Genomic DNA, 11,613 nt, shown 5'->3' with positions numbered 1-11,613 from the left:
TTTGCTGGCGGCGCCTCTTGAGTGGCTGAGCCATGAACCAAGTGTGGGGTAATCGATAACAGACTTGGCCAAATATTTGGCAACGGCGCTGACACAATCGGAAATGTTATAAAAAAAAAAGAAGTACTTGTGCTGTCTGTGGTTTCAAGGACTATAAACTGTCGTGAATACCCAACTGGTACGAGTGAGCTAGCTGTAAACATTCCGTACCGTATAGAACTAGGTATGACGTGCAACTCAGCGCTACAGCTGAGTCACCTTGCACAAATTACGTCGTCGAGCGGAACAAATGATTTAGACGGCAATACCTGCTCGATAATAGGTAGTATTGTATTCTAAATATGGCGTGTAGCCATTCGAATCATCAAAGTCTGCAGTTCGTGTGATTGCAGGTCTTTATATATACACGGGTGCAGGTTCAGTACCCAGGTGACCGTCGAAACGACCGCTCTGCTTCAAAGCGATTGGCCTATTTCTTCTTTCCCTTCTTAGGAGCAGCAGCAGCTTCGCGAAGCTTCTTCTCCCGGGCCTCAATCTCGGTCTTACGGGCCTTATCTTGTGCTTCCTTCTCCTCCTTCTCGGCCTTGTGCGACAAGTGCGTTAGCTGCCTCCTCCATACATTATGTGCGTTGATGGAGTGGTAGTCTGCTTACCTGTCTACGCTCAGCCTCGGCCGCACGCTGCTCACGGATGAGCTTAAGACGGGCCAGATCGGCCTTGGCCTGGTCAGTCTTCCCCTCGGCCTGCAGCTTCAGGTAGCGCTCCTTGGCGGCCTGGGCCTCCAAGGCCTCGCGCTCTTTGCGGTTGCCAGGGGCGTTCATCTTGGAAACGCCTTCGGTGATTTCATCGACGCCACTCTTGGCGGTCGTCTGCTTGCGAGCGGCCTTGGAGTGGTTGGGATTGGCGGGCATGTCATTATCGCTGTCGTCGTCGCTCGAAGGCATGTCGCCGACCTCAACAGTGTGGCCGTGGGACTTGGCTATCGCAGCCTGTTTCTTAGCCTTTTTCAGAGCTTTGCGATCTTCGCGGCTGGCATCGGCAGCGGGTGCAACCTTGCCGGTATCCTCGTCGGAGGACTCCTCCTCAGACTCTTCGTCGTCTTCTTCATCGCTGTGCTGGGCGTCGGCGCTCCACATGCTGACCTCGTTGCCGTCGGCATTGGTGGGTTGAAGATCGCGAGAGAAGTGTCGACCACCTGAAAGGACAGCGTCGTTAGCATTAAACTCGAAGAGGAAAAAGCCTTTTAGGAGGGGCATGCGAGCTGCCTGACAAACGAACCTCCACGGGTATACTTCTTAAATTTGCCACCGCGGCCGCGGGAGCTTGTTGCTGGTGCTGAAGAAGAAGGCATATTCGAAGATGGCTGGCAGGTGTACAGTGTGTGGTGCGGATATGAGTGTGTGAGGTGTTGGAGGAGAGGGGGAGAGAGGTTCAAGACAGAGATTGCAAGCCTGATGCGCTGGTGATGGAGGCGGGGTAGCAGGTTGGCGGGGTACGACAGGGCGACTCGGGCAGAAATGTAGCACACAAAGCAGGTCAGGGAAGCGGACTAAAACAAGACGGGACGGTGATACAATCAGGGGTATATAAAGGATTATGATTCCCGCCGCTGATTTTGACATGCTACTGTACGCCTCAAGATTAATCTTTTTCGAAAGAGCCATTGCTGTGACTCAAATTGAGGCAGTGCGTGACTCAACCCGTGGAGGGGCATCCATATCAAGGCAGGCGGTGATGCTACAGGACTCACACGGCGCCTCACAACAAAGGGAGATGCCCTTTTTCGGCATGAAAAAATTGGCGATATAATGCAAGATCATATTGATTTGCTCCTCGCGTCTCGAATTACAATTGGCCGCTCAATATGGACTGCAATGCTCTACCAACGGGCCGCTTGCCGCAAAATATGCTTTCCCTCAAGAGTATAAAAATAGCGGGAGCATCCGCTGGCAGCGCCAGGCCAGCCACTGAGAGCCAAGGTAATGACCCCTGCAGGCGTAATGCTACCTGCCTTAGGTACCGGGTACCTAGGTACCTACTTAGCAGCCTCTCAGATGCAGTGGTACCCAGCGCCAGGCAGCCAGGGAGTCACTGATGCACCTACCTATGTAGTGGCTGGTGGGGTGAAAAATGGTGGAAAATCCTGCCAGGGCCTGTGCCACAGAAGCAGCCACAGGACAACCTTCGGAAAAATGGCTGATCATTCTTCCGCTCCCTGTCTGCCAGTCACTAGAAAACCGGGCTCAACCACCCGACTTTGGTTTGTTTCTCTTCTTCTCTTCTTCAACCTACTAGAAAATACATTTAATCCTTCATATTCACTCTGGCATTCATTACACCATGAATGAGACTGGAGGGGAAACTGGAGGAGAGACTAATTTCGCCGTTTTACCCTCTGTCCTGCTGTTTTCCCGTTTTGGGCAGATAAATTTTACCGGTGGTACATTTTTATTCTTTTTTTTTTCTTTGGATTATATTAGATCTATGCGCACGAGGGTATTTGCGCCCGCAAAAATGCCCTGCAGCTCGACACAACGTAAAATTATACAATGAGGCGCTGTATAGTACAGGGCGCCTGCTATCAAAGCCACATAATGTCTCCTTTAAATGCCTGCGAGTGGCTCTGTTTCGCCGGCAGAGCACAAGTCTATTGAGACGCATCACATCTCAAATTCCCCTTAGGCCCACGGTTATCAGAGGCCGCAATAGATCAGCCAAAGGAGCCCAAGACGTCCTCAATCCGTCTTCGCTTATTATTCTTCAAGGACGTCGGCTGCCGCCTTGACATTGATGTTGCAGGGTTTACCGACCCTTCTGCCACTCTGGTGTTCAATGGAATGATACCGTCTAGAATGCTGAGCCTAGTGAACGTAAAGCGTTTCGTGGCAAACAATCCCCTGCTGATATATGAAGGCTTGCTGGAGATGCCGCCCTGGCCACTGTGGCCAAGAAATACGCTCGCCATGGGCTTTGATGGCAGCACAAACGGTCCGACGACCGTCTGCTGCTCCGGCCCGACACCCCTGCTTTTCAGGTCGCGGTCGCCGGAAAGTTGTCCAATAAGGGAATATAACCAAAATGCCCATGTCTCAAAAGCGGTTTCGTGACAAAACTGGAGCTGCTTCGGCACCGGCCTGCGATGAAAGGTAGGCTGCTTTATAGACACCTTGGCCGGATCCACGAGATAGTCAAGAAGCGGCGGCGCTTCGCCGTACGGCACCCGTTTCAGCACGCAGCGCGGGTCACTGGACAAGTTGATCAAATCGACGTCAATACTCCTTGACACGTCTGAGAACCGGCTCATAGGCATATCTTCACCAGGCGCAAGGAGCATAAGATATCGTAAAATCGACGCATCCTCTGCCCTAGTTACTTGCTGAGATACCGTCCACCCTGTCGCCCCGGCTTCTTCATATGCAGACGTCCAGTCATCCTTGCCTGCCATAACGTCGTAGAGCACCAGTGACGGGAACTTTGCAGCCCATCGCAACGACACCTCAGTAACAGACCGATCGCCCCATATCCGCAAGACTCGTAGTAATGGGAAAGGATCCACAGCTTCCGACCAGCCTCGGACAATGCGATCGCTCACATGAGGATACGAGGCCAAGATGTCATCAGCGGGCTTGATGAGTTCCAGCACGCCAAGATTCTTCATGTCGGCCAGCGACAAGAGCTCATTTCCTGTAAATAGGCAGTCACCAGAGATAGTCATGTGTGTAATGAACTCCACAGACGCAGAGTTGAGCGGCTGGGTGTACAGCTTCAGTTCCTCCTCTGGTCGACAAACATGTTGCCGGAACCGGTACAGGCCGAGCACTGGATCCTCCTGGCCGTCAATCATGAGGATGTCAGAGAAGATTTTCCACGCATGCAAGCAAACGCCCCCTCTAGAGATCAGACATTAGCGGAACGATAGATAAGGCGGCGTGTGATGATGTCGGCTGCGTAGAGCGGTGTAGGGTGGTGAGATTGGATGGACGAACCTGGCTTCCAGGAACCGCCAAAGTCGCCAGAGAACCCGTGCTGGGATGGGTTCCAGGAGCTCCTTCGATACTTGGCCAATGTTCTTCGCAACAACGCGGATCGCCATGTCCACGAGTGGGCGTGCCTGCTTCCCTGGAGGCTCGTGAGACTTCAAGGGTGCGACGCGCGACCAGTCGAGGCTCCCTGGTGTCGTCGGGAGGCGGGCCGGCACAGTCCAGTAGTTGATGGACATACCGGAGAGGCTATCATACATGGTGACATAGTACTATATGGCGACTTCAAAGGAAATGGCATTTAACGAAGGATGAAATAGAATTCGAAGCGGGCCCCGGGGGGGGGGGGGGTTCCTGCAGAGCCGGCCGTTGGTGTTGGGCTATTTGGCTCGGGTTTGTTTGTCAGCGCCAAAAGCCTCGTCAGCAGTGGCCAGGTCAATCACGGGTCAAAATCGCCTGCTTACTGCCGCGCGTAAAAAAATGGATAAAAAAAAAGACAGCCCGACAGCTATGAGACGCGATTTCCCCCCTCTGGTATGCAGTTCGGATGGATAAGACGGTATTTATCGCTTCGTTGAAAATATGCTAATGACAGGCGAAACGAAAATCAAAACGCCCGACGATGCGGCAACTGCTCTGGGAACCAAACCCAACAGATGCACAGAATATTCCACCATACATAAAAATCAGACATAGATCTTCATAAATTGATACAATGACACAAAATTTACAGCATCGGCTTCAAGTCGTCGGCAACCTTGAAGGGAGCCTCGGTTTTGCTCTTAATTTCATCAACAGTAACACCGTCAGCAATCTCAATGAGGGTAAGACCCTTGGCGAAATCGACGTCAAAGACACCCTAGAAAAATGTCGTTAGTAAAAAAGGACGGTATTGACAGCATAGAGTTACGTACGAGCTCAGTAATGATTCGCGAAACACATGCGCGTCCGGTTAGAGGGAACGCGCACTGCTTCATGATCTTGGGATTGCCCTTCTTGTCGGTGTGTTCCATGGTGACGACGACCTTGGTGGCAGACGGGTTGCTGACAAGATCCATGGCGCCGCCGAAGCCCTTGACCTTTCCGGGGAGCATCCAGTTGGCGAGGTCACCGTTGGCGCTGACCTGCATGGCGCCGAGGATTGTGAGGTCGACGCGACCGCTACGAATCATGCCAAAACTCTCCTCACTGCCAAAGACAGCGGCACCAGGGTTGAGCGTGACAGTCTCCTTGCCGGCATTGATCAGATCAGCATCCTCAGAACCCTTCTTGGGGTAGGGACCGAGGCCGAGAATGCCATTCTCCGACTGAAGCTGAACTTCGACCTCGGGTCCGACGAAACCGGGAGCGAGCATAGGCATACCGATACCCAGATTAGCGTACATGCCGTTCTTGAACTCCTTGGCGGCACGGCGAACAATGCGCTCACGCTTGGCAGCAGTCTCGCCGGTACCAAGAGCAGCCTTGGCTTCAGGGTCGTTCTCATCCTTGCTGAAGGTGAATTTTTCAATGTTCTTGGGGCTAGTGCTCTGGATGACGCGCTTGACGTAGATACCAGGCAGGTGGACGGCCTCGGGAGGAATCTCACCAGGTTCGACGATGTGCTCGGCCTCGACAATGGTCACCTTGGCGTTGCGGCCCATAGCACCGTTGAAGTTGTTGGCGGCGAGGCGGAACTGGCAGTTGCCCAGCTTATCAGCCTTGTAGGCTTTGACAAAGGCATAATCACCGGCGATGCTGTGTTCTAGGAGGTAGGATTTGCCGTTGAAGACCTTGACATCCTTGGGGTATGAGTACTCGTCCGGGGTGCCGTCGGACTTGTTTTTGAGAGGCAATTCCCCGGTCTGGACAACGGTGCCGAAGGCGGCGGGGGTGTAGAAGGCGGGGATGCCCTTGCCACCAGCGGCGCATCGCTCGGCGAGGGTACCTTGGGGGGTAAGCTCAAGCTCGACCTCACCGGTCAGGTACATGGTCTCAAAGGTCTTATTTTCGCCGATGTAGCTGGCAACCATCTTCTTGACCTGCTTTGTCTTGAGAAGCTTGCCGAGGCCGGAGTTGTCGGTACCGGCATTGTTCGAGACGGCAGTCAGGCCTTTAATCTCGGGCTTCTTGAGGACCTCGTCAATCAGGGTATCGGGGACACCGCAAAGACCGAAACCGCCACAGAGGAGGGTGGTGTTGGGTTTCAAGTCCTTGATGGCCTCGGCAGCGGAAGGGAGGACCTTGTTGATCTCCGCGCGGCGAGCGGTGGCGGAGAACTGTCTGGCAAAAACGGCCGTGGGCTGTGAGCGCCGGGCGGTTAGTGACCCGTGGTCAATTATTGATATCCTTGCAGCGTTAGGCGACTCACGTTGCTCGCGTGGCGGGCAAAGGCCCCCAAAGCGCGCATGCGCATGGCAGTAGAAGGCATTGCGACCGATGTGTCTAGAGTGTCGCCGTACGGTGCGAAGGATGTGTCTTGAGTGTAGAAAGGCTGTCCTCCTCAATGGCAAGGAGGAAGAAGAAGAAGTAGAAGGAAGAAGTCCAGGTCCAAGATGGGTAGGGTCGAAGCAACAAGAGAAGACAAAGCGCGCAAGGTGCGTAATGTCATGCAGAGGAAGTCATAGTCCAAACGCGGCGTCGGAAAGCCGAGTGCTTTTGAACCGTAGCTGGCCGGGGGAGGAACGCAACTTTCCGGGGGTGTCGGAGAAGCTGGGGAAGCGCCTTTACCAGCTGCAGACGGACTAAATACAGTGGAGAGGGTCGAGTTTCGGGGATTGTTTTAGTGGGCAGCAGGCAAGCCACCTTCATTATACCTACTAAACAAATTAAATATTACAGCCAACTATTAAGGTAGAATAGCCACAGAGACTCCTGGCGGGACTGTTCCGCCTGCTCTCCCGACCGCTGCACAGGCACAACGTCCGGCGGAATGCGGTTAGCTGCGCTTCTCACCTGTTTGCGTCCCAAGAAGAGACACAGATTACGGCCGGACACAGACCCGAAATAGTCGATTGCATGAGATGATCCCATCGTCAGCTGTATTTGGTACATTCTTTCAGGTACGATATCTCTCGATTCTTAACCAGCCTCGCCCCAGGTCCCGATTCAACTCCCGGTATGCTTTCCGTTCCCGCACAATCTTCTAGCGTCTTTCCGCCCCTCACTCACCTAGCCCAACGGTCCATTCCGACTATCGTGTCGGATAAAGGAACGGCAGTCCAGCAGCCGGGATCTGCGTCGTAGCTTGGTAAGTACTAGCTATGGCCATTCAGTCATCTCTTAGCAATATTGTACTTATAGTTTGCCTCTCCGGCGGTTTACAAGTCGCCCGCTCCGAACATCGGAATGCGGACGGATAAGCGTTGTGCCAGCTTTTAGTTTGGGGTACGTTCCCATCCCTGCTCGAAACCAATGGGATTCGTATTCACTTCTACTGAAGAGAAACGTGCCTCGTCAAAAAAGCAATAATGACGGTGCCTGTCATACGCTTCTCTTGACATAACTGTTAGTGGCGCAGGGTGGCCGACATGATGTTATTGGCGCCCAATGTTGCGATAAGAATGATAAGAGCAAAGCAACGCAAAGCAAATCAACGCAAAGAAAAGCAAAGAAAAGCAAGCACATTGCAGTAAGAACATTAGAAAACATGTCAGAGGTGAAGAACGGTGAATTTCTCTTTTTTACCCTTCCACAGTTTCAATGATGCTGCTGCACAGCGCGTTGCTTTGCCACGATGCTTTACAAAGTCCGCTCGCACTCTCTGTCAGAACTGAGAGTGGCAATAGATGCAATATCACTGCACGGCTGATGCATTAAAAAATTCTACGAGAAACCTACTGGTAATCTCACCAAGCTCTCTTTTTAACCTCCGTCCGCCTGTTCAGGTGTCACTGCCGCCACGTCCCTTATCGGCTTATCGCCCCGCTACTCGTAGTCTGCCGCCCAAAAAAAAAATTCTGGGCGACAGGAAAGTTGCAGCGACGACAGTCTTCAACACCGCAATTTGTCGCGACATCATGGAGTTGGGATCTAAGCGCCGCAAGCTCGACCATTCGGGCCAGGGTATTCGTCACAAAGGCTTGATTGACTTTGAGTCCCGAAACGCTACTCGTCTCTCCGCCGCAAGTACATTTGTCTTGAAAACCGATGAGCTGCTCAAAGAGACCAAGCTCGATTACGCCGCTACATTCAAGGACCTAGACAGTCAATTGCACGGAATAAAAAGTATAATTGACTCGATAGAGCCTCACGATCCTATCCCTGTTTGTCAGAAACATGCCAACTTGTGACGACAAGCTTCTAACACCCTCTAGATCCACGAGGCCTCTACCAAATTCGAAAAGAAGCATCGCATTACCATTCCCTACCCAGAGCCGAAACCCACCAAAGATTCCAATCTTAAAGTGGCATTCTCGCCGCCTGCGCAATGCAACGTTGTTGGCAGCTTTGTCGGCAGGACAATGATCAAGTCTCAAGAGCGACTAGGAATCGACATGGTTGTTCAAATGCCCAAGGCCCTCTTTCAGGACAAGGACTACCTCGACATGCGCTACTTTTACCGACGAGCATACTACATTGCATTTATTGCCTCGAAAATCAAATCCGGTCTCGGTGACGAAATAGACATCCATTACGAGCTCCTTCACGAAAACCCTCTGCTTCCTATCCTTGTCCTTCGCCTCCCTGAACAAGAAAGCAGTAAATCTTCCAAGAAATCCACAAAACGCGATACACACATCAGACTGATCCCTTGCGCGCCTGATGATTTGTTTGCGTGGTCAAAGCTGACTCCAAACTCGAGCAATATTCGAACGGAGACGACAGATGTAAACAAGAAGAATGCGACGGCCACGCCATTTTACAACTCGACTCTAAATGCGGAGAGAACTTTCATACACTACCTCCGCGTCATTGCCAATGCTAAAAATGAGTGCGCCGCATTCGGAGACGCTTGCATTCTCGGCAGAATATGGCTTCGACAGCGCGGATTCGGCAGTGCCATATCGCGAGGTGGTTTCGGGCATTTTGAATGGGCAGCCATGATCGCGCTCCTGCTCAAGATGGGCGGCAGGAACGGCGCAGCAGCTCTATCGTCGTCTCTAAGTGCCACCGAGCTTTTCAAGGCAGCGATTCAGTTCCTTTCTACGACTGACTTTACCAAGAAGGCGTTTGCCTTCAACTCGGCCAAGACGGCTGCTGAGACTATCAAGGAGGCAGGCCCTGTCATGTTCGACCCTACGAGACAGCTCAATCTCCTCTTTAAGATGACGCCCGGTTCTGCAAATTACCTGCAGATGTGTTCCAGGTCCACCACAGAGCTCCTCACTGATGAGCCGTCCGAGAAGTTTGACTCGACATTCATTACAAGAGTAGACGTGCCACTGCAGGTCTTTGATGCTGTGCTCGAAATCAAGAGCCCCAATCTTGCCAAGTCTGGCCCTGCGCTTGACCGTCGAAGCGAGATCGCAGACTTTGGTCTTGATGTTCATAGAGTCCTGCACAAAGCATTTGGCAAACGTGCACAGTTGGTCTACGTCCAGCCACCTCCAAGGAAACAGTGGAAACTTGCGGGGACCTGCCCATCTGCAATGGCTGTTGTCACTGTTGGTGTCATTTTCGAACTGGCGCAGATGAGCAGGCAAATGGAACACGGCCCACCTGCTGAGGAGCAGAGAGACGCCGCTAAGTTTCGTCAGTTCTGGGGTGAAAAGGCCGAATTGCGTCGTTTCAAAGATGGTAGTATTCTGGAATGTGTTGAATGGACTAGCAAGCTTCCTCTCGACATCTGTCAGGAAATCACCCAATACATTCTGAGTCGCCATATGAAGCTTGGCCCCGACGACGTGCATGTTGCGGGTGCCAATCTCGCCACCACCATTGACATCTCCAGCCTCGATAAACCAGCTTTTGACACCGCTAGACGATCATTTCAAACATTCGAGCACGACATACGGAGCTTGGACGACCTGCCTCTGCAAATACGCCAGCTCTCTCCAGTCTCTGCTCTCGCTCGCTATGCATCCGTGGAGGCGCCTCTGGTTGGCTTCCACAAGGACACCGTCGACTCTATCGACGTCAATCTGTACTTTGAGCAATCCAACAAGTGGCCGGAAAACTTGACCGCCATTCAAGAGACCAAGATTGAGTTTCTATTGGACATCGACCGCCGGCTTACGGCCGCGCACGACAACATCAAGACATATCTAGGCCGAGAAAACCGAGACATCGGCATCTCTAACCTCGCCTACTTGGACATACTGTACGATAGCGGCGCTGCATTCCGGTTGCGTATCCACTGCGACCTCGAGGAGACGCTCCTCGAGCGCCAAATGAAGAACAAGGCCTTGGAACACCGCGTGCGTGAAGAAGCCGAGCAGGCTGGTCTGCGCTTCAATTGGCTCTTCAACATCCTCCCCCTCCACACTCAGACCATTGCCACATACTGCACGCGCCTGCCAGCGCTGTCCCCCACTATTCGCCTCGTCAAGCACTGGTTTGCCGCGCACAAGCTCACCGGCCATATCAGTGAGGAGCTCATTGAGCTCTTCGTCCTCCACGCCTTCATGCAGCCCTATCCTTGGATGACACCCTCGTCCGTTACCACTGGGTTCTTTCGCACGCTCGCTTTTCTCTCGAGGTGGGACTGGCGCGAAGAGCCACTCATCCTGGACACGGCGGAGGAGCTCACTGCGGACGAGCGCGGCGCCATTCAGCACGAGCTGGAAGGCTGGCGTCAGCGTGACCCCAACATGAACCACACCGTGCTCATCGTCGCCACGTCGTACGACCACACCGGCCTGTCGTACACTCAGGATAGCCCCAGCAAGCTCATTGCCGCGCGCATGACACGCCTCGCCAAAGCCGCCTGCAAGCTCGTCCGCGAGCATGGTGCGCACCACGTCGACGCCGCCGGCCCGCTCTTCGAGCCCGCCCTGCAGGACTACGACGTGCTCATACGCCTCTCGAGCAAGGCGCTGCGCGCAATCGCCCGCGAGACAGGCAGCGACGCCGTCGCGCCCCGGACCTCGCAGTTCCGCAACCTCGACGGCGCTGTCGGGCGCGCGCCGCTGCCCGTACGTGCCCGGCCTGTCGACGTCCTCGTCGAGGAGCTCCGCCGCGTCTACGAGGATACGCTCGTATTCTTCCCCGGCGGTGCCGCCGCCGACGCGACCGTGGCGGCGCTCTGGAACCCGCGGCTCCAGCTGTCCAAGTTCCGCGCCGGCCTGCCATACAACTTTTGTGCAGCGCCGGGTGCGGCCGGTGATGGCGAGGACGTCGTCGAAGTGAACCGCAAGGCTGTGCTGCTGGAGATTGCGCGCATCGGCGGCGCGCTCATCAAGACGATCGAGGTTGTCGCTGATGATGACGACGAGTAGACGACAAGTAAAATATCAAACTCAGAAATTGAAGTCACATTTTACACAATAGCATGGGTTTTTGCACAGTATATACATGGAGTTGATTTTTGCATAAATCGGGGGAAATTTTCATCACTATGCGAGAAGAGCTACTTTTCAGCTAAAAGAAAGACCAACATTCTCATTGCCTCTCTTCTTTACAATCTAACGTGCGCAAATACCCAACATCCATTCCCCGGAAAACAGTAAGAAACGTCAACCCAGCCTAGCTAGAAACAAGGCCCAAACTCGAT

The 11,613-nt window shown here is 53.4% G+C and overlaps 4 protein-coding genes across 4 annotated transcripts; 1 reads left to right on the top strand and 3 right to left on the bottom strand.

Moving 5' to 3' along the window:
- Positions 1-469: 469 nt before the first annotated feature.
- Positions 470-1,351, bottom strand: V2A60_007982 (casein kinase substrate phosphoprotein PP28-domain-containing protein; the record flags this gene model as incomplete). Its single annotated transcript, XM_083259262.1, has 3 exons — positions 470-583; positions 654-1,195; positions 1,279-1,351. The coding sequence occupies 3 exons, from the start codon at positions 1,349-1,351 to the stop codon at positions 470-472; spliced, it is 729 nt and encodes a 242-aa protein (XP_083115388.1).
- Positions 1,352-2,710: 1,359 nt separating this feature from the next.
- V2A60_007981 (uncharacterized protein) lies at positions 2,711-4,240 on the bottom strand (the record flags this gene model as incomplete). Its single annotated transcript, XM_083259261.1, has 2 exons — positions 2,711-3,890; positions 3,987-4,240. The coding sequence occupies 2 exons, from the start codon at positions 4,238-4,240 to the stop codon at positions 2,711-2,713; spliced, it is 1,434 nt and encodes a 477-aa protein (XP_083115387.1).
- A 467-nt stretch (positions 4,241-4,707) lies between these two features.
- On the bottom strand, positions 4,708-6,390 carry V2A60_007980 (3-oxoacid CoA-transferase; the record flags this gene model as incomplete). The annotated part of the gene is made up of 3 exons (XM_083259260.1): positions 4,708-4,839; positions 4,895-6,262; positions 6,331-6,390. 3 exons carry the CDS (start codon positions 6,388-6,390, stop codon positions 4,708-4,710), a joined length of 1,560 nt encoding a protein of 519 aa, XP_083115386.1.
- A 1,588-nt stretch (positions 6,391-7,978) lies between these two features.
- Positions 7,979-11,338, top strand: V2A60_007979 (rRNA-processing protein UTP22; the record flags this gene model as incomplete). The annotated part of the gene is made up of 2 exons (XM_083259259.1): positions 7,979-8,224; positions 8,276-11,338. 2 exons carry the CDS (start codon positions 7,979-7,981, stop codon positions 11,336-11,338), a joined length of 3,309 nt encoding a protein of 1,102 aa, XP_083115385.1.
- Between the last annotated feature and the right edge of the window lie 275 nt (positions 11,339-11,613).

This window comes from Cordyceps javanica, chromosome 5 (genome assembly GCF_051103115.1).
Source record: "Cordyceps javanica chromosome 5, complete sequence".
Classification (NCBI taxonomy): Eukaryota; Fungi; Ascomycota; class Sordariomycetes; order Hypocreales; family Cordycipitaceae; genus Cordyceps; species Cordyceps javanica.
This window is presented reverse-complemented; position numbering and strand designations above follow the sequence as displayed.